General features: G+C 44.0%; 1 protein-coding gene across 1 annotated transcript; it reads left to right on the top strand.

Annotated features, from left to right (window-relative positions):
- Nucleotides 1-2,234: 2,234 nt before the first annotated feature.
- On the top strand, nt 2,235-20,758 carry LOC137299379 (procathepsin L-like). Its single transcript, XM_067968079.1, has 7 exons — nt 2,235-2,376; nt 5,089-5,211; nt 6,203-6,418; nt 7,960-8,184; nt 12,454-12,619; nt 14,963-15,068; nt 20,359-20,758. Exons 1-7 carry the CDS (start codon nt 2,245-2,247, stop codon nt 20,456-20,458), a joined length of 1,068 nt encoding a protein of 355 aa, XP_067824180.1. The 5' UTR covers nt 2,235-2,244; the 3' UTR covers nt 20,459-20,758.
- The last annotated feature ends 1,516 nt before the right edge of the window (nt 20,759-22,274 follow it).

Genomic DNA, 22,274 nt, shown 5'->3' with positions numbered 1-22,274 from the left:
TGTTTGGTGGAGCTGCATTCAGAGGGCAAAATCACTCTGAGGTGAGTTTGCTAATGCAAGGCCTCCGTCTCATTCCTTCTGATGTTCATTGATGGATTGGGATGGATTGGGATGGATTGGGATGGATTGGGATGGGATGGGATGGGATGGGATGGGATAAGATGCAATGGCATAGGATCTGTACACATTTTGTATGTAGGTCCAGATGAAACAAGGTACAAATTCCATAGTATTTTTAGTTTCAGTATTTTAGGAAGATAGTTTACTTGTTTCAAATCACCAGGTTAATGAACTTCTCCCCTTCTGTGTGTTTTTAATATTTGTTCTCAGGATGTGGGTGACGCTGGCAAGGCTGGCATTTATCGCCCATCCGTAGCTACCTTGAAAAGGTGATGGTGGACTTCTATTTGAACTACTGCAGATCTTATGGTGAAGGTGCTGCCACAATGGTGTTAGCTGGGGAGTTCCAAGATATTGACCCAATGACAAGGGAATGGCGAAATAAGTTCAGGACATATATGTGTATGACTTGGAGGGGATGTTGTAGTTGGTGGTGTACCCAAGACATTGCTGCTCTAGTCCTTTTTGGGGGTAGAGGTTGCAGGGCAGAGAATAACTTTGGTAATTTACTACAACGCATCCTGTAGATACTAAATGCTGCAGCCATAGTGCACCGGTGTAGGAGCGGGGGGGGATACTGAGTCGAGTAGCAGTGGCACCAATCAAGTGAAATGCTCTGTCCTGAATGGTGTTGAACTGCTTGAATGTTGTTGCGGCTGCACACATCCAGGCGAGTGGTGATTATTCCATCACACCTGATTCGAACCTTGTAGATTTTGGACAGGCTCTGAGGGGTGAAGAGGTGAGGCACTTGTCTCAGAGTACCCAGCTTCTGCCCTGTACTTGTAGAAAAAGTGTTGATATAGTTGGTCCAGTCCAGCCTCTGGTCAATGGTGTACACTGTAAATGGGCATGTGCGAGCATAAGGAGGGGTTTTATTTTTAAATTCAGGAACCAAGGTGAAGGGACAATTCACATCAGACACAAGTTTGAAAAGAATAGGAGGAAAGGGAAGCTAAATCAAGGAGTGGTTGGGTGATGCCAAGCTTGGATCAGACGATCTGAAGATTGTAGGGGGAAGGGAAGCCCGAGGGAGGTAAGGAGTTCAACAGTTTTGAGACACTGGTTAAAAAATGAAGTGGAGGAGGAGATGGTGATGAATCCTAAAGGTAGAAATAACCATTGCTGATGTTAATGTACAAACATTTAATGAACAACTGTAATTTCTATCCATTGATTTCAGACAGTGGCAGAGGAGGAGTTGTGTGTAGGGTAGTGTATTTGGAACTTAGGAGGAACAAAGGGGAAGATCCAGGAGAGACTGACCATAATAGTACAATGTGTACAATAAATATGTGTACAGTGTGTGTAATTATGTGTAAGTATTTACATTGTATAGAATGTGTACATGTCAGTGCATATATTTATATATATAATAATCAGAACAGACCAATTGTAATACATTTATGGTGAAACAGCACAATCGAGTATTCAGAGGCTGGAGTTCTGTTCTCCTGCACACTGGGGTATGATTGGGGTGGGGCTGGAGGACTCTGTTCCCATTGGTTGCAAGTATCCCATTGAATGTCAACCCAGGATTTAGAGAACGGAACTCTCCTCTTTGTCCTTGTCTGGAGTGAGGCACTTTTAAATTCAGTATTGGGATTTTGAGCAATATTATTGAAATAGACTTAATGAGCAGGAGGATTCCAATCCACAGATTATGATCGTGAAGTACTTTTCTGTTCAGTGAAGCCAAGATGCAAAAAAGTGAGAGGAATTGAAAGATGATTGAGCAGAATAATATCTGTGTATCTTTCTCTCCATGAAGAGTAACTTTACACAACAAATCAGTCTCAAGATAATGGGTCGGCCATTTGGGACTGAGATGAGGAAAAATGTCTTCACTCAGAGGGTTGTGATCTCAGTCGTTGAGTATATTCAAGACTGAGATCGATGGATATTTGGACACTAAGAGAATCAAGGGATATGGGGATGGGGCGGGAAAGTAGAGTTGAGGTAGAAGATCAGTGATGATCTTATTGAATGGCAGAGCAGGCTCGAGGACCGTATGGCCTATTCCTGCTTCTATTTCTTATGTTCTTAACTATTTTCATAGTAATCTATTAATACTGTCCACTCTATGTTTAATGCCATTGGTTTTGCTCCATTAGATTGTCCATCATGAACTTCTCTTTGTTTGTGGGCTGTGTGGTGGTGTCTGTTCTGGTTGTAGCCTCAGGCTCCACATTTGATTCAACACTGGATGATGACTGGAAGAACTGGAAATCAGAGCATGAGAAGCAGTACACGGAGGTAAAAGGGAATTTGTTCTAGTACAGAACCTGCTCCAAACGTTCACCTCACTCAGGAGTGGAAAGGGATTCCACACACTTGCTAAATTATTGAGAATTCCCACTTAGATTTAAGACGGGAACAGTGAATTCCCTGTTGTGTGGAATGGCTATGTGAGGTGAAATTGAAAATACATTGGCACTGAAATTCCATGGGACTTCTCCCAGACTCTGTAACTCCAGTAGGAGACTGGCAGAACTCACAGGGAAACAGCAGAGACTTGGTGTAACTCAGTTTACTGCGGGTTCCGCTGGTCTCCTGCTGAAGTTACCACAGAGATCATAAAAACCCCTAGCAAAGCTTCACTTTTTTTGAAATATATCAACATTGTCACCACACACAGCAATCAGAACATATCTTCCCCCATTAATGGAATACTTAAGAAGTAACAGAAAGGGGTAATGTAGTAGATGTAATGTATTTGGATTTTCAAATGGCCTTTCATAAGGTACTTCAATGCAGTCTCATGACTAAGGTCAGAGCATGTGAAGTCAGGGGACAGGTAGCAGAATGGATAACAAGTCGCCTACAAAACAGAAAACAAAGAGTAGGGGTTAAGTGTAGCTACTCAGATTGGCAAAAGGTGGGAAGTGGCATTCCATAGGGATTGGTGTTGGGACCACTGCTGCTCACAATTTACGTTAATGATTTGAATTTGGGAATTGCAAATTGGGGGATGTAGTTAATACTTGCAGAATGGGCATATAATTGGCAAATGAATTTCAATATAGATAAATGTGAGGTGGTGCATTTTGGTAGGAAGAATAAGGAGGCCACATACTGCTTGGATAATAAGAATCTAAATACGATGTAGGAGCAAAGGTATCTAGGGGTACAGATACACGAATCACTAAAAGCAATGACGCAGATTAATAGGGCCTTGAAAAAGACAAATGAAGCACTGGGGTTCATTTTTAGAGGGATAGAATTGAAAAACAGAGAAGTTATGTTAAATTTGTATAGAACTTTGGTTAGACCACACATGGAGTGCTGGAAAGGAAATAGAGGTATTGGAGAAGTTGCAAAAAAGATTCACAAGGATGATACCAGAGCTGAGAGGATATACTTATCAGGAAAGGCAGAACAGGATGGAGCTCTTTTCTCTATCAAAGAGAAGGCTGAGGGGTGACCTGTCTTTAAGATAATGAAAGGATTTGATAGGTTAGAAAAAATGTTTCCACTTGTGGGGGAGTCCAAAACTAAAGGTCATAAATATAAAATAGTCGCCGATAAATCCAAGAGGGAATTCAGGAGAAATGTCTTTACCCAAAGAGTGGTAAGAACATGGAATTCATTACCACAAGGAGTAGTTGAGGCAAATAGCATTGATGCATTTGAGGGGAAGTTAAATAAGCACATGAGGAAGAAAGGAATAGAAGGGTATGCTGATCGGGTTAAATGAAGTATTCACTGTATTTATTAACGACTTAGATGATGGGATAGTGAGCCACATATCCAAGTTTGCAATGACAAAAAAATAGGCAGAATTGTAAGCAGTGTAGATGGAAGCATAAAATTACAGAGGGACATTAATAGATTAAGTGAATGGGTAAAACTGTGATAAATGGATTTCAATGTAGGCAAGTGTGAGGTCATCCACTTTGGACCTAAAAATGATAGATCAGTCTGCTTTCTAAATGGTGAAAAGCTTGAAACAGTGGAGGTCCAAAGAGACTTAGGGGTCCATGTACATAGATCATTAAAATGTCATGGACAGGTACAGAAAATAATCAAAATGGCTAATGGAATGCTGGCCTTTATATCTAGAGGACTAGAATACAAGGGGACAGAAGTTATGCTACAGCTATAGAAAGCCCTGGTTAGACCACACCTGGAGTACTATGTTCTGTTCTGGGCACCGCACCTTAGGAAAGATATATTGGCCTTGGAGGGATTGCAGCATAGATTTACTAGAATGATACCTTGACTTCCAACGGTTAAATTACGAGGAGAGATTGCACAAATTAGGGTTGTAATCCCTGGAATTTAGAAGATTAAGGGGTAATTTAATCAAAGTTTTCAAGATATTAAAGGGAACTGATAGGGTAGGTAGAGAGAAGCTATTTCTGCTGGTTGAGGAGTCTAGGACTAGTGGACGTCGCCTAAAAATTAGAGCCAGGACTTTCAGGAGTGAAGTTAGGAAACACTTCAAGGTGCAAAGGTTGGTAGAAGTTTGGAACTCTCTTCTGCAAACGGCAGTTGATGCTAGCTCAGTTGTTAATAAATCTGAGATTGATAGATTTTTATTAACCAAAGGTATTTAGGGATATGGCGCTAAGGCGGGTATATGGAGTTAGGTCACAGATCAGCCATAATCTCATTGAATGGCGGAACAGGCTCATGAGGCTAAATGGCCTACTCCTGTTCTTATGTTCCTATGTCGTTCCTCCATTATCCCATTTCTCTGTTGCTCACTCCAAAATATTATGTCCAGGAATAAAGATCTTGCACAGTTGTTCCTACTGTACCTTTAGTGTTGATCTCTCAGACTGAGAGTTCAATCTGGTTTTGAGTTGTGTTTGTGTGTGGGAAGAGGAATGAGTAAACCCTCTCTGATATCGATGAGGGATGGAAACCTGACTGTAAAATATCATTTCACCTTTTGCACAGGGATTTCTAAAGCTACTGATGAAAGGCGCTGGAGCTTGACTTTGCCTTAATGTCATTTTACAGGATGAGGACACCCACAGGAGAATAATTTGGGAAGACAACATGAGATACATCAAACAGCACAACCTGGAACACTCAATGGGGAAGCACACATTTACTGTGGGAATGAATCAGTTTGGAGACTTGGTGTGTACAAAATGTATAATTTGGGGGGCTTTCCTTGGCCCTACCCTCCCCACGGTGATGGACTAAAACCCAACACTGAGATCAATGGAAATTTAGACTCAATGTCATTATTTTTTATCATTAAAATCAATTCAACTGTTGGAAAATTGGTGAGAAACAAATTGGATTGTGAAAGTGAAATAAAGTCTGAATGTGGAATGTTGGATCCCAGTTGAAAATGGCAGCTTCTCCCCACCCACCCCCTGAGGGCAATGACTCATGGGAGCTAGGTCCACAGACACCCTTGGTTGTCTCAGTCTTTATGTGTGAGCCTCAACAGTTAGTGTGGGCAGGGTATTTGACAATGGGGGGGCATCAAAGCCAAACCTGATCCTTGTGCAACAGCCATTTGCCAGTGCACTGAATTGTGATCAGAAATGAGAATCCTGCCTGACCTTCTCCTCTAAGTCCAACGGCACTGAGGCCGATCGTAGCCCCCAACTGCAGCCCCAGCTGAGATCAATTAATTAAGCACAGGCTGGCGATGGAACCTGAGACCCAATCAACTCATTCATCAAGGGGGAATGGCAGCTTATTACCCATTCTCCTCACTAGCGAGGGTGCTCTATAAGATTATAATTACCGTAGAAGATTATCAAATGGTTTCACCTAAAATAAGGGGCATGGATAATAACTGCTGCCATTTTGACTCTTGTACTGTGGACCAGACAGATGCTTTATCAGCTTCAGGCTGCCCACCCCCCTTTTTATTGGACTGTGAGGAAATGGATGGACTCATTCCACGATGGGCCGTGTTTTGCTGCATTTCTTTATTTCAATCCAAGATTAGACATGAGTATGGAGTGTGAGCAGTGCTTGATACTCATATCGCTCTTTTTTGATAAACTCAGTGAATGGATGAAAATGTAGCCCTTGGAGGCTATCAACCCTCCTCCTGCTCGTTAATAATCAGTCACTTTATTAATGAATGTCCATGTACTTGACTTTCCAGACAACTGAAGAGTTCAATGAACACATGAATGGATTCCTCCAAGTCAGAGCTGATAACTCGACTGAAGAAGAAGTTGACAAAGATGATGATTATGATGAAGATAATGTAGTTGATGAAGATGATGTAGTTGATGCAGATGATGAAAGTAATGATGGTGTACAGGGTGTAATTGTCGACTGGCGCACGAAAGGCTATGTTACTCCAGTAAAGAACCAGGTAAAAATAGGAAGGAATCTTTCCAGTGATTATTAAGTGTAAGGTTCTGAGGAAATATTGAAGTTATGACAGGCTGGTAGGAACCTGTAAGGAAGATGCAGCTTTGGCTTTAGCTCGTATTTGCCTGAAACTGTCTCTCCTCGTAACTCAGCGCAGCTGTTCACGTTCGCTGGTTATGGCGAGGCATGAATAATAGACATGGGATATTTAAAACAGAGCTGGAAGAAAAGAAGAAAATACAAGACCAGAAAATAGCGAAAACAGAAGTGAGATGTAAAGCCTGTGATATTTTGCACATGGTACTTGTCTGTACTCAAAATGTTCCCCCTGCCCTGGCCATCCACAGTGTTTATATCACAGCTATATGCAATTTTTTCCATTTGTTATCCATTTAAAGATTTAATGCCTCACTCTCCAACAATTATTAGTTAGATTGTATGACACTAATGGGGAACTCATAAAGACACTGGTTTAATTTATCTTCTTAACTATAAAATGCAATTAGCTCTTAAGCTCAAACAACCTAACAGGTATAAAATTATTAACAGTATTTAAACCTCTTCCTTTACAGTTTCTGACAAAATACACAGATTTGCTTGACTTGCTCTCATTATAAGTGTCTAATAATTTCAACGATTTTAATATAATTCTTTTTCATGTGTTTCTTTGCTTTAATTTTTTCAGTTAATTTGTGTTGATTGAGGTGAAGGGTGTTAGTACTGAGGACAGAACACTTTTCTAATTCAGCCACCCACTGCCAAGCACTCCCAGGTCAGGTTCAACTGCAGGAGAGTAAAGCTCCCTCTACTCTGCCCTCAGTGTGCTTAGCAACACCCTCCAATGAACACCCTCAGCTACACCAGTTTGACATTTCCATTTCTCACACCAACCTACCCCGTATCTGTCTTTTCTACTTTTTGAACCTAGTGTCGGCGTCAAGCACTCCCCGGTCAGGAACTGCATTGGTTTGATGCACGTTGAAGCTTCCTGTATTCTTCCCCAACAAAATACTTTAACTCTACTCTCAGGTGAACACCTCCTCCTGCACCAGTGTGACATTTCCATTTCCCACCCCAGCCATCCTTTTTGACTCTGTGAGTGAGATTGCTAATTTAGCGCCAATTTGTGAGCATTTTTGCACCTTGATCTCATGCTTCTTAAGAAGTGGGTGGAGACTGCCCAATTTCATGTATGACCCTTATAGCCCGCAGAGAGATTATCACCCTATCAGTCTGAGCTGGATTTAAACCTGGGTCACAACCAGCATGCTAACCTACTGTGCCCCTGGCTCCATACCGAGTCCTTCTTATTTAAATTATTCTGCAGTGAATCATGTCTCAGCTCTAAGAAGCAAGAGCACAAGCACGGCCCTCCCAGCTGTGGCACACAGACACTCATTGTTCTCGTGTGTGTCCTATACACCTCACCAAAGAAGATGGAATAACATCAGTGTAAATCTGTACACCTTATAAGAGATGGAAAGAAGATTTTATTTTTATATCAGAATGTTTTTAATATGATTGTATTTCTGTAATTATCAGGGACGCTGTGACTCGAGCTGGGCTTTTAGTGCGACTGGTGCCCTCGAAGGACAAATGTTTAGGAGAACAAGAAAACTGGTTTCTCTGAGTGAACAGAACCTGGTTGATTGTAGCCGAAGATATGGAACCTATGGATGTAGGGGTGGATGGATGCATCTAGCCTACAGATATGTGATGAGAAACAGAGGCATAAACTCTGCTGCAACTTATCCATACACTGGACGGGTAAATCTCTTTTAAACTTGTTTCCAAGTTGACCAGGTACAATGGGGGTAATTTTAACCCACCAGGGCGGGAGGGGGAGGAAGCAGGTGGGACGTTAAAAAAAAATAAAACAGGAAACACACCTCCAACCTGCCCATTTCCGGTTTAAAGGGAGGAGGGTTGGTGGGGGATGGGCGTGAGTGACCAACCCCTCTCAGTAAGCAGGTCGGTCACTAAAATATTTTAAGGAGGCTGCGTGCCTCCATTTTAACTCAAGTTATATATTTAACTCCTGGGGTCCGGGATTCCCGGAAGATGAAAGGAGGCTGGAAGGGCCGGATCCATGAGGCAAGTGCCTTTACTGCGATGGTAGTGGGCGAGGAGGAGCAGGAGTGCAACCCCTGGCCCACCAAATGTACCTTTTAAACACCCTGTGATGGGACCCCCGCGATCGGCCGAATCGCCCCTGGATCAGCCGGCACCCCACAGCAATGTCCGACTCCGCCCCCCACCCCGGCATTGTCTGACATCCCCCCTCGCCATGTCCGACATACCCCCATGCAATGTCTGACATCCTCCACTGCGATGTCCGACTTCCCCCACTGCAATGTCCATCCTCCCCCCGTGATATCCGACTTCCCCCCGTGAAGTCCGACTCCCCCTTGCACTGTCCGACCCCCCCCGCGATGTCCGACTCCCCGCCTGCAATGTCCGATGTCCCCCCGTGATGTCCTACTCCCGCCCGCGATTTCCGACTTCCCCCCTCAATGTCCGACTTCCCCACGCCGCAATGTCCGATTCCCCCCCTGCTATCGAAACCCCGAAGTTCACCAACATTCCCCGACCCCTGTGATCCAAACACCGAAGATCCTGATCTCTCCCTGACTGCTTTCCCGCCTGACAGATAGCCAGCCTGTCAATCTGGCTGGTTATCAGGCACGAAACCTGTTGAAAAAATTTTAAATAGATCCTACCGTCAAAATTGTCAGGACTTGAGGGAAACCCTTAATTCCGAGTTTTCCATCCACAAATCCTAGCCCCCACCCCGCACCATTCCCTTTCCGCCTCGGAGTTAATAACCAGCCGAATATCTTCACAGCATTCACGGCATTAGTCAGCAGAGCCCAGTCCATAAAATGGATGATCCATCTCGGCCTGCTCCCGATATCCCCACCATCACAGAAGTCAGTCTTCAGCCAATTCGATTCACTCCACCTGATATCAAGAAACGGCTGAGTGCACTGGATACAACAAAGGCTATGGGCCACGACAACATCCCAGCTGTAGTGCTGAAGACTTGTGCTCCAGAACTAGCCGCGCCTCTAGCCAAGCTGTTCCAGGATAGCTACAACACTGGCATCTACCCGACAATGTGGAAAATTGCCCAGGTATGTCCTGTCCGCAAAAAGCAGGATAAATCCAATCCGGCCAATTACTGCCCCTTCTGTCTACTCTCAATCATCAGCAAAATGACGGAAGGTGTTGTCGACAGTGCTATCAAGCGGCACTTACTCACCAATAACCTGCTCACCGATGCTCAGTTTGGGTTCCGCCAGCACCACTCGGCTCTAGACCTCATTACAGCCTTGGTCCAAACATGGACAAAAGAGCTGAATTCCTGAGGTTAGGTGAAAGAGACTGCCCTTGACATCAAGGCAGCATTTGACCGAGTGTGACACCAACGAGCCCTAGTAAAATTGAAGTTAATGGGAATCAGGGGGAAAACTCTCCAATGGCTGGAATCATACCTAGCACAAAGGAAGATGGTGGTGGTTGTTGGAGGCCAATCATCTCAGCCCCAGGACATTGCTGCCGGAGTTCCTCAGGGCAGTCTTCTCGGCCCAACCGTCCTCAGCTGCTTCATCAATGACCTTCCCTCCATCATAAGGTCAGAAATGGGGACGTTCGCTGATGATTGCACAGTGTTCAGTTCCATTCACAACCCCTCAGAAAATGAAGCAGTCCGAGCCCGCATGCAGCAAAACTTGGACAACATCCAGGCTTGGGCTCATAAGTGGCAAGTAACATTCGCAGCAGACAAGTGCCAGGCAATGACCATCTCCAACAAGAGAGAGTCTAACCACCTCCCCTTGACATTCAACGGCATTACCATTGCCGAAACCCCCACCATCAACAACTTGGGGGTCACCATTGACCAGAAACTTAACTGGACCAGCCATATAAATACTGTGGCTAAAAGAGCAGGTCAGAGGCCGGGTATTCTGCGGCGAGTGACTCACCTCCTGACTCCCCAAAGCCTTTCCACCATCTACAAGGCACAAGTCAGGAGTGTGATGGAATACTTTCCACTTGCCTGGATGAGTGCAGCTCCAACAACACTCAAGAAGCTCGACACCATCCAGGACAAAGCAGCCCGCTTGATTGGCACTCCATCCACCACCCTAAACATTCACTCCCTTCACCACCGGCGCACAGTGGCTGCAGTGTGTACTATCCACAGGATGCAATGCAGCAACTCACCAAGACTTCATCGACAGCACCTCCCAAACCCATGACCTCTACCACCTAGAAGGACAAGGGCAGCAGGCACATTGGAACAACACCACCTGCACGTTCCCCTCCAAGTCACACACCATCCCGACTTGGAAATATATCGCCATTCCTTCATCGTCACTGGTTCAAGATCCTGGAACTCCCTACCTAACAGCACTGTGGGAGAACCTTCAACACACAGACTGCAGCGGTTCAAGAAGGCAGCTCATCACCATCTTCTCAAGGGCAATTAGGGATGGGCAATAAATGCTGACCTTGCCAGCGATGCCCACATCCCATGAACAAATAAAAAAAAAGAATATCAGCTGACGCCCTACTTTGGATCAATTCATCCCTTGGGAATCTGCTCCCAGGCTTCTGCCAATGCCACTGTACAACCAGGATGTGAAGATGCCGGTGATGGACTGGGGTGGACAAATGTAAGGAATCTTGCAACACCAGGTTATAGTCCAACAATTTTATTTTAAAATCACAAGCTTTCGGAGATTATCCCCTTCGTGATAATCCCCTTCATGATAAGGGGATAATCTCCGAAAGCTTGTGATTTTAAAATAAAATTGTTGGACTATAACTTGGTGTTGTAAGATTCCTTACAACTGTACAACCAGCACTCGGAAGAGTGCGAAAGTGTTGCCTTTCAGGAAGGGGCTAGCTCTCCCTTTCATTTCCCCCCTTATATTGTATGGGTTTATCAAATCTCAACTCAACACCTCCCTCTGTCATACAATTCGGATGAAGAGTTGAGAGCGTTTAAGTTCATATCTATTACCCTATTGCTCATCATTCTGTGACCCAGAGTGTTGGTGTGCCAGTGAGCTGAGACAACACATCATCTGCCATGTTCTATGCTTGATCTGTGGAACTTTCAACATCACCCAGTACAACGGTTACCACAGCAACATAGGGATGTAGAGGACTGGAAGATCAGGACTAGGAAAGATTCTTTTCGTCCGTCTGGCTCTCCCATCCAGTCCATTTGGCTGGTCAGTTACTCAAATATAGGTAGCGTCTTTTAAAGCACGAAAGAAACAGTTCAAGTCTGTGGCGTGGCCTGTGTGCAAGATATTAATGTTTGGTGGGAAGGTTCAAATTTGGGGTGTCAGCTGTTTGAAAGGACAGCCTATGTGAAAGTATGATCATTTGATAGAGAAATATACACTTTAGGAATGCAATTTAAGCTGCAACTTGATAAGTTCAAAGTTTTGAATATTGGGTTGGGATTGAGAACCTACTTGTTTTAAAACTATTCTTAGGTGATTATTTGTGTAAATTGCCTTTGGTGCTGATGCTGTTTCTGTCTGCTGCCACTGTTGGAGAGGAGACCTGAGACCACAACTACAAAGCAGACTTTGAGATCAGCGTGCTACCTCGCACTGTGCTGTCCCCTGACTCACCCTTTCATCTGCCCAAGAAGCAACTGAATGAGAGCAATCGCCTCTCTATATATAACATGCATCAATAATCTGTTGATTGCGCTTCCCTTTGCTTTGAATCCACTCTGTGCTTTAGGAGCTACACCAACTGGTGAGAAGGAAACTGAGAAGCACACTGGCCAAAATCTTCCCACCAGTGGGCAAGAAGGAGATGCTTCAATAGTTTCTATGTTCATAGTTGTTCCCTTTCCATTTGAACATGGTAACAATGATTATTTCATCAATGCAGCATCTTTAAGGTCCAAGGGGCTGTTAAAGACCCTGCAAAGATATCGCTGGTAATTGGAAAAGCATCACATGGTATTAATGAACTTTAACTTTTAACATTTTCTTTATCACTTAGGACGGACTCTGCAGGTTTAAGAGGAATAGTGTTGCTGCCACCTGCAAGAGTTACCGATTTGTCCGAAGAAACTGCGAACCTTGTTTAGCAAGAGCAGTGAAATATAGAGGACCCATAGCTGTTGCCATTGACGCAGGTCACAGGTCCTTCCAGCTTTATCGAAATGGTAAGAAACAGAAGCTATGGATGATATGCATAAATAAGCCTATCAACCTATTCTATATAAAATATTAAAAATTTTACATCTGCGCACACTTCCTCTGTCAACTTTTTTTTCATTATCAATTCTTTTTCAACATCAATAATAGAAACTGCCACACAACTACACCTCCTCCAAGTCCTACCACACCCTGGCACATGCTTTCCAGTGCTGTCAAACACCACAACTCCATCCCAGTGATCCCATATCCCACAAGATCCCCACCCCCACCCCCACATAGGTCTCAGCATCTCCCCCACCCTCCCTGATATTCCCATACCCCATGACCCACACTCTCAATTGTCCCACACCTTGACTGCCCAGTGTTCTCACACTCAGGACCAGCACCCTGATGCCAACATCACAACCCAACATCACCTTCCCAGCACTGCCACAACACAGAAACCCCGCTCTACTCCTACAACAAACCACTGCCATCCCACTTCTACCTGAGTTCGAGACCCTCCTGTCACTATTGTCATACCCTGCCCTACTCCCATTCCTCCCACACCTCGATTCCCCCCAGTGGTACTATGTGCAGGACCTGTAATCTACCTGTACCCTGGAACATCTTCCTACTGTCTTCTGTATTCCAGGATTTGAAGGTAAGAGATAAAATTAACTATGTACATCAATTAATATATGGTAACAATCTTCAGTAAGATGATGACTACATATTTTATCAAACCAAAGCTTAGGATATAAATCACAATCAAAATTAATTGAACATTAAACAGGTAAATGTACAGTATTGAGTACAAACATCGAAGTATTGTGGTTCCAATCTGTGTCCCTGTGATCCTAGAAACACAATAGCTCACTTCTTAAGTGGTGAAACACTAACACTTCGGATCAAGCTCAGTCTCCCTGTTGCCTTCTAACTTCCTGACTGACTTTTACATAAGAACATAAGAACATAAGAAATAGGAGCAGGAGTAGGCCAATCGGCCCCTCGAGCCTGCTCCGCCATTCAATAAGATCATGGCTGATCTGATCCTAACCTCAAATCTAAATTCATGTCCAATTTCTTGCCCGCTCCCCATAACCCCTAATTCCCTTTACTTCTAGGAAACTGTCGATTTCCATTTTAAATTTATTTAATGATGTAGCTAAAGGTAAAGTCAGTCTCAAATGTATCATTCAACATCCTCTTGTAGATATAATGAACAAAGGGCATTAGATAACTGTATCTCCCATAATTACATTAGGTAAACAACCATTCACGGATTACCAATTACACAGAATGTTCATTTACAAAAATACATCTGCCCTTACAGGTCGGTTCGAAGACACCTCTCAGTCTGTCTGTCTGAATTTGACCAACATTTCAGGCTGACCAAAGTGAATAGAATGACATCTAAGCAGAAAGATGTCAAGAAATGCTTTATTGAACAATGCATTGAGTGGCCCTTTTGCATTCCAGCGTGTAATGTAACTTGTAGAAACTGATATTGACCAAAGAATCCAAAAAATAATTTTTAAAAAACAGAAAGCTTGGTTATTGTCGCATGAATTTACAGGAAGTGCATGCTATGTGCAGGAGTTTTAACAGATTTCTAGTAAATTGTCCTTGGTATTGTCCATGGTCAGTTGAAGAACAGAAGTTTCTTTTTTTCTGAGATGTGATGGAGTTGAGAGTTTCAGGAAGTTGCTCCACCAAACCACCTATTGGCCAGAGCTCGCAACTACATTGTGATGGTTGACTGCAAAACTGAATGGGAAATGTGGGCAATCGTAAATATTGACACAAAATTATGACTAAAAATTATGACAACAGGAAGTGTGCACCCTACACATGATTTTTAATATACCAGTCAATAAATATGGTGAATCGAGTCTAAGTGTAGTCTTCAGTTGAAGTGGGGTTAAAGTTGTCTATGCTGTTCTTAACTTTGTTTAATACTTTGATTTTATACTATTATTTGTAGTTAATTAGCAAAGTTTGAGCAATTTTGAAATTAGAGTTGGTTGGAGAGCAGGACTTTCTCCACAGCACAGGCCGAGGGGCTGGAAGATACAAACCTGAGGTGCTGCCGCACCACTGCTGGTGGGAGGGTGTAATTACAGCACGAACAGTTTATATGGACATTTTCCATTATCAAGATGGACATTGGGATTTTCATAGAAAAAGTCAACAAAAGTGACAAAAATATGACAACAGGGAATAAGGTTTTGTAAACAAGACCGTAGACTGGAAGATAATTGGAGCGAGAAAAATGACAGAGCAAATATCTGTGGGAAGGGACTAATGGTGACGTTAATTGTACATTTTACAATTATATCATATTAAGAATAAGTGTCTGCTTACAGGAATCTACTACGACCAAAATTGCAACCGTCGGAGGCTGAACCATGCAGTGCTGGTGGTTGGATATGGACGTAGTGGTAGACGTAATTATTGGATTGTTAAAAACAGGTACGTACTTTAAAAAATGAATTACAACTGATCACAGCTGGGGCAATGGCAGGGACATTGCATTTGGTCTCGGTGTTCCTGGGGTAGGAGGACAAATCTGCCAAAATTCCCACTGCTGATTACTATCCAGAGGCACTGGAGAAGGTGCATAAAAGATTCACAAGGATGAAACCAGAACTGAGAGGATATACTTATCAGAAAAGGTTGAACAGGCTGGTGCTCCTTTCTCTGGAAAGACGAAGGTTGAGGGGTGATCTGATAGAGGTCATTAAGGTTATGAATGAGTTTGATAGAGTAGATGTAGAGAAAATGTTTCCACTTGTGGGGAAGTCCAAAACTAGAGGTCACAAATATAAGATGGTTGTTAATAAATTCAATATGGAATTCACGAGAAACTTCTTTACTCAAAGAGTGGTAAGAATGTGAAATGCGCTACCACAAAGAGCAGCTGAGGTGAATAGCATAGGTGCATTTCCATTTCTGGCCTCTTGCCCATCCCCGATGTTAATCGCTCCACCATTGGCAGCCGTGCCGTCAGCTGCCTAGGTCCTAAGCTCTGGAATTCCCTCCTGAAACCTTACCATCTCTCTACCTCTCTCTCCTCATTTAAGACGCTCCTTAAAACTTACCTCTTTGACCAAGCTTTTGGTCATCTGTCCTAATGTGTGGCTCAGTGTCAAATTTTGCTTCATAACACTCCTGTGAAATACCTTGGGACTTTTTACTATGTTAAAGGTGCGATATAAATTCCAGTTGTTTTGTTGTGGTTAAGGGGAAGCTAGATCAGCTCATGAGAAAGAAAGGAATAGAAGGTGGGAGGAGGCTTCTGTGTACATAAACATCGACATAGACCAGTTGGGCTGAATGGCCTGTTTCTGTGCTGTAGACTTTATGTGGGTTGGGGGTGGGTGGGCAGTAAAAATAGTTGATTTTTGGAGCGAGATTGCACCCACTTCCGAGTTTAACCCAGGCACGTTTGGGTGCGCACTTACAACAGAAACCCGGAAGCCCCATCCCCACTTAAAGCCGGTGTGCCAAAACTTAAAGGGGCAATGTATCTCATCATGATAGGTGAGGCACTTAATTTTTTGTGTATTAGAAATGTCAAACAAATTTAACCTTTTCTGTTCGGGTTTCCTATTGCTTCTGATTCACATCAGGTAAAAGCAGGCAGGTAGGGCCAGATCCATGAGGTGAATGAGTGCCTTTATTGCACTGCTTGTGGGCCCGGAGGAGCAGGAATGCTTCTTCCAGGCCCAACAAGCTCACCTGGCGCGACAGGACCCCATGATCGGCTGAACCTCATTCCCCTCCAATAGTGGACCCATCCCCCATGGTGGACACCCCTCTCAATGTTGGATCGCCTCACTGATTTTGGACCCCTCCCAATGCTGAAACCCCCCCCCCCCCCGCCCGATGCTGGACCCCCCCACCACCAATGCTGGAACCCCCCCACCAACGCTGGACACCCCCCAATGGTGGACCCCCCGATCTTCTCCAAGGACCACTCACTGTCATCCACGGTCCCCCACCTCACCCCACCGCCCCTCCAATTTCTTCCATGGCTCACAATCTCTCGCTCCCTCCCACCCACCTCTCTGATTTGTGGCTCCTTTCCCTCCCGACAGGCAGCCAGCCTGTCAATCTGGCTGCCTGGGAAACCCAGAAGCACAAGTACCTACCTGCATTTGAGTTGCGATCGCAGATTGCAACACATTCATTTGGCTTCCGGGTTCGCCACACGAATATCTACGGATGCGCTGGGTTCCTGGCTCCGGGCTAAAATCATGCCCATTGCATCTATGTATCTATGTAACTAACAACTGGAAATGTGTTTGTGTGGATGTGAAGGGTTGATGGCAGAGTTGGGTGAGGTGGATGAGATCAGGGTTCGCTGAGGTGGTAGAATGGCACATGTAATATATTTGGATTTTCAAAAGGCCTTTGATAGGGTATCGCATATCAGACACATGCCTAAGGTCAGAGCATGTGGAGACAGGGACAAATGGCAGAATAGATAGCAAGCTGGCTACAAAACAGAAAACAAAGAGTAGGGGTTAAAGGTAGTTACTCAGACTGGCAAATGTTGCGAAGTGGTGTTCCACAAGGATCGGTGCTGAGACCACTGTTGTTCACCATTTACATAAACGATTTGGACTCGGGAATCGGAAGTAGAATTTGCGAACTATACCAAATTGGGGGTATATTTAATACTGAGGAGGACTGCGAGAAAATACAGGACGACATCAATAAACTTGCAGAATTGGCGTGTAATTGGCAAATCAATTTCAATATAGATAAGTAGTACATTTTGGTAGGAAGAATAAGAGTCCACATACTGCTTGCATAAAAGTCAAGTCGGGTAGAGGAACATAGGGATCTGGGGGTACAGATACACAAATCACTAAAAGTAGCGACGCAGGTTAAAAAAGCAATCCAAGCACTGGGGTTCATTTCCGGAGGGATAGAATTGAAAAGCAGAGAAGTTATGTTGAACTTCTATAGAACCTTGGTTAGACCACAATTGGAGTGCTGTGAACAGTTCTGTTCTCCATATTATAGAAAGGATATGGCGGCACTGGAGAAGGTACAAAAGAGATTTAATCGGATGAAACCAGAACTGAGAGGTTATACCTATCAGGAAAGATTGAGCTCGCTGAGGCTCTTTTCTCTAGAAAAGAGAAGACTGAGGGGTGACCAGATAGAGGTCTTTAAGATTATGAAATGGTTTGATAAGGTAGACGTAGAGAATCTGTTTCCATGTGCGGAGGAGACCAGAACTAGGGACCATAAATATAAGATAGTCACGAATAAATCCAATAGGGAATTCAGGAGAAAATTCTTTACCCAGAGAGTGGTTAGAATGTGGAACTCACTACCGCAAGGAGTAGTTGAGGCGACTAGCATAGATGCATTAAAGAGAGATAAGGTGGTAAAGAAGGCATATGGGATACTTGCCTTTATTAGCCGAGGCATAGAATATAAGAGCAAGGAGGTTGTGATGGAGCTGTATAAAACACTGGTTAGGCCACAGCTGGAGTACCTTGTGCAGTTCTGGTCGACACACTACAGGAAGGATGTGATCGCTTTGGAGAGGGTGCAGAGGAGATTCACCAGGATGTTACCAGGGCTGGAGCGCTTCAGCTATGAAGAGAGACTGGGAAGATTGGGTTTGTTTTCCTTGGAGCAGAGGAGGCTGAGGGGGGACATGATTGAGGTGTACGAAATTATGAGGGGCACAGATAGGATGGATACGAAGGAGCTTTTTCCCTTCGTTGAGGGTTCTATAACAAGGGGACATAGATTCAAGGTAAAAGGCGGGAGGTTTAGAGGGGATTTGAGAAAGAACTTTTTCACTCAGAGGGTGGTTGGAGTCTGGAACTCACTGCCTGAAAGGGTTGTGGAGGTAGGAACCCTCACAACATTCAAGAAGCATTTGGATGAGCACTTGAAATGCCATAGCATACAAGGCTACGGACCAAATGCTGGAATATGGGATTAGAGTAGACAGGGCTTGATGGCCGGCGCGGACACGATGGGCCGAAGGGCCTCTATCCGTGCTGTATAACTCTATGACTCTATGACATGAGGGAGAAAGGAATAGAAGGATATGCTGTTCGGGTTGGATGAAGTAGGGAGGAGGAGGCTCATGTTCAGCATAATCACCTGCATAGACCAGTTGGGTCGAATGGCCTGCTTCTGTGCTGTAAATTCCATGTAATCAGAATGGTTGGGTGAGGTGGATAATATCAGGGTTCGATGGGGTGGTGCCAGGGTGGGTAGAACATGGAGTTGTAATGGATAAAACAGATTTTTAAACAAACACTGAAATGGATGGGGAAAATGGCTAAGTGCTGTAGATGCTGGAAATCTGAAATGAAAACTGAAAATTCTGGAAACCCTCAGGGGATTAGGCAGCATCTGTGGGGAGCGGAAGGTAGAGTTAATGTTTTAAGTCGATGCCCTTACGTCAGAACCCAACAATACATGGATTGCTGGAGCGTGGGGCCACATCCATTTTGCATCAAAGACAGGAAGTCTCCGTGCCCCAAGGAAAGAAATTCTAGAAAGAAGCCAGACACCCCCTTCTACTTACAGAGGGGAAAATCAGGGTACCAATATAGAAACGTAGGAACAGGAGCATGCCATTCTGCCCCTCGAGCTGAATTTAGATCGTGACTGATCTGTACCTCAACTCCATTTACCCGCCTAGATACCCTTACCCAACAAAAATCTATCGATCTCTGTCTTGAAAATTTCAATTGACGCAGTATCCACAGTCCTTTGGGGAGCAAGTTCCAGATTTCCACTACCCTTTGTGTGAAAAATGCTTCCTGATTTCCCTCCTAAATGGCCTAACTCTAATTTTAAGGTGATGCCCTCTTATTCTGGATTCCCTCCCAGAGGAGATGATTTCTCTGTAGGCACCCTATTGAATTAAAGTAACCCTAACCAACTCCCATACACCTTTCAATAATGGGTACAAGAAAGTTATTGGCAGAGATCTGACACAGCACCAAACCATGTTGTAGCACTTCATACCACCTATCATTTTTGAAGAGGAAAATTAAGAGCTGTTCTTGCAATTACTCAATGCTTTGGGCTGTAGAACTCTGATAACATTTGGAAGCAAGTCGTTAGGATGTAACATCCTAAGAGGGCAGGATACAAGCATACAAAAAAGGACAGGATAAGACCAGCTGGTCCATTAAACCTGTCCCATCCTGACATGATGTAACCTACATGCACCATCAACTCCCTCCACAGTCACACAATCTCCTTCGAGAGGCAATCTTAGGACGATGTCAGTAAAAACTCTGGGAAATTCTTCTCCCCATAAGGCAATTAGGCAAGCTCCAGGACACCACGGTGACTGAAATCACTAGTCCCCACTAACCCACCTACCTTCCATTGCTCAAGATGTCCTCCTCTCACAGGATCTCATCCAACTCCCTTTTGAAGGCCTGTAGTGAATCCACACTCACCGCACAGACTGGCAACTTATTTCAGAGGTCAAAAAGAAAAGAAGTACTTCCTGTCACCTAACCTAACTTTATGTTTTCACAACTCGTACTGATGTAGTCTAGTTCTGCCCAGCGAACTAGCTCAAATAACCCATGTGCTTGGACAGAATCCAATCCCTCCATTATTTTAAAGATCTCAATCATATCCTCTCGAAATCTTCGCTTTTCATACTATCATTATTTTCCAGAATAAAAAGCCCCAGTTCTCCAAGCCTGTCACTTGAACTGAACTGTGATGTTAACATCATATTTTTGTTTTTTTTCAGTTGGGGAAGACGTTGGGGCTTAAACGGTTACATCAACATGGCTAAGGACATGAGGAATCACTGTGGAATTGCCAGCTACTCAGTCTTTCCAATAGTGTAAGGGCTCACGTGTTCAACCAGAGCTTCCTGGAACTCCACCCAAAAGAATGGTGGAAATGCTTCTGCTGACGCTTACTCATTCTACACCATTGCTTTAACTGTCTGCTGCAATTTTTAAAAGTGTGGGCAGTGGAATGATAATAAATTCTACGTATATCTATGGTTTAGCATAAAGGCCAATCCTATTGTGTATTTGATCTATGTAGTCACAGTAATGTACTAATGATCTGAGTGACTACATTATCTAACACGTGTAGAGACCTGTAATGCCGAGCAATACAATAAACGCTACCAGCGATCACTTTGAGAGTCTTTTTTATTCCAAAGGAATCTAATGCATGAATTTTTTCCAGCTTGAATTGTCGAGTTTAATTTGAAATGACCAGATGGCAGGTGACACATGTGCATAAAAGGAACATTTGTCATTCTAAGTAAGTCTGTCTTTCTACAAATTGGGCCTAATTTGGAAAAGTCCCACATAATGGCCCATTTAGAGTTACTTTCGGAGATCAATTGGCTTAAAATTATACTTGAGGGGTTTGGTTGAGAGTAAGTCAATAAGTTGAGTTCATAACATTAGAAATGGAGGGGCAGGCGGCCCACAGGATGTATGTGGAATGTAAGATGTGGGCTATTCTGAATGTAAACGGCATCCAGAGGACTTGTATCTCCATCAGATGCCAGAGGGTGGAGTCTCTTGGCACCATCGGGAAGTGTAAGATTTAATTGGACAGTGCTCACCCAGCACCCCTCCTCGATTGTGTAATTTGATCCAGTCTGGCTGTAGACTGGCAAGTTCGCTGCAAGAGCGAGTTCAGACAAGGGGGACATGTATAATTTGATCCAGTCACTGGCAGGCAGCTGCACAGCACAGCACAGCAGCAAAACTCCTGAGTTCAGACCAAGGCACAGCACTAACATTTGTGAGTCCAGATAATGCACAGCGTTATCACACCTGAGTCCAGACATGGCACAGCGCTATCAAGAATAAATCAGGAAATCTGGAGCTCAATGCTGATCACGAGGATTATGATCTTGTACATACTACAGGATCATGGATAAATAAGGACGTAGAATGAGGGGACGCAACTCAAAGGATATAGATTCATATGCAAGAACAGTGGGGATAGGCCGGGGTGGGGGGGAGGGGGTTTGCTTTTAATATGAAAGAAGATTTGATGGTAAAGGAAATAATTAAATCTGCTATTATGGATTGAGATAAGATGCCAGTTGTTGGGAGGTGTTAAAGGTCATTGAGTCAGACAGAGGTTACAGATGCTGAAATGTACAAACAGATTAGGGAGGTATATTTGATCACAAATGCAATGGTCATAGGGGTCTTTAATTTACTAGGAATTAACTGGGAGGACTACAATGGGAATGGAGCTTCCATAAGGTGCATTGCTCATCCAACAATCTTCTTTTTAGAGCAGGACACCTGAGATCTGAGTGCTGAGGCACTGGATCCAGGGGCTGAGTTCTGCGATATCTCCACTCCCCACTATCAGACTCCTCCAGTTCCCTCTAGTTCTATGACTGACCCAGTGACAAACCCTCCTCCCAACTATCTCGCTCATCCTGGATGGATTTCTCTGGGTTGGGGAGTGAGGGAGAAAGGGTGAACGAATGGGTGAGTGATGAGAGGGTTGTTAGGGCAGAGGTAAAAGGGTGCGGTCCTCCTTTGATGTCTTCCACCTCCTCCTCCTGCTCCTCAATTGCATCGTGCCGTGACTCATCTAAGGGGGGAAACAAAGGAAAAAATATTAGAAATTGGGCTGTTTACTGGAAATCTCATCGGCTGCATTTGCACAAGTCCG

Source organism: Heptranchias perlo, chromosome 29 (assembly GCF_035084215.1).
Source record: "Heptranchias perlo isolate sHepPer1 chromosome 29, sHepPer1.hap1, whole genome shotgun sequence".
In the NCBI taxonomy this organism is placed as follows: Eukaryota; Metazoa; Chordata; class Chondrichthyes; order Hexanchiformes; family Hexanchidae; genus Heptranchias; species Heptranchias perlo.
Note: the sequence above shows the minus strand (reverse complement) of the source record. Positions and strands in the feature narration are given on the sequence as shown.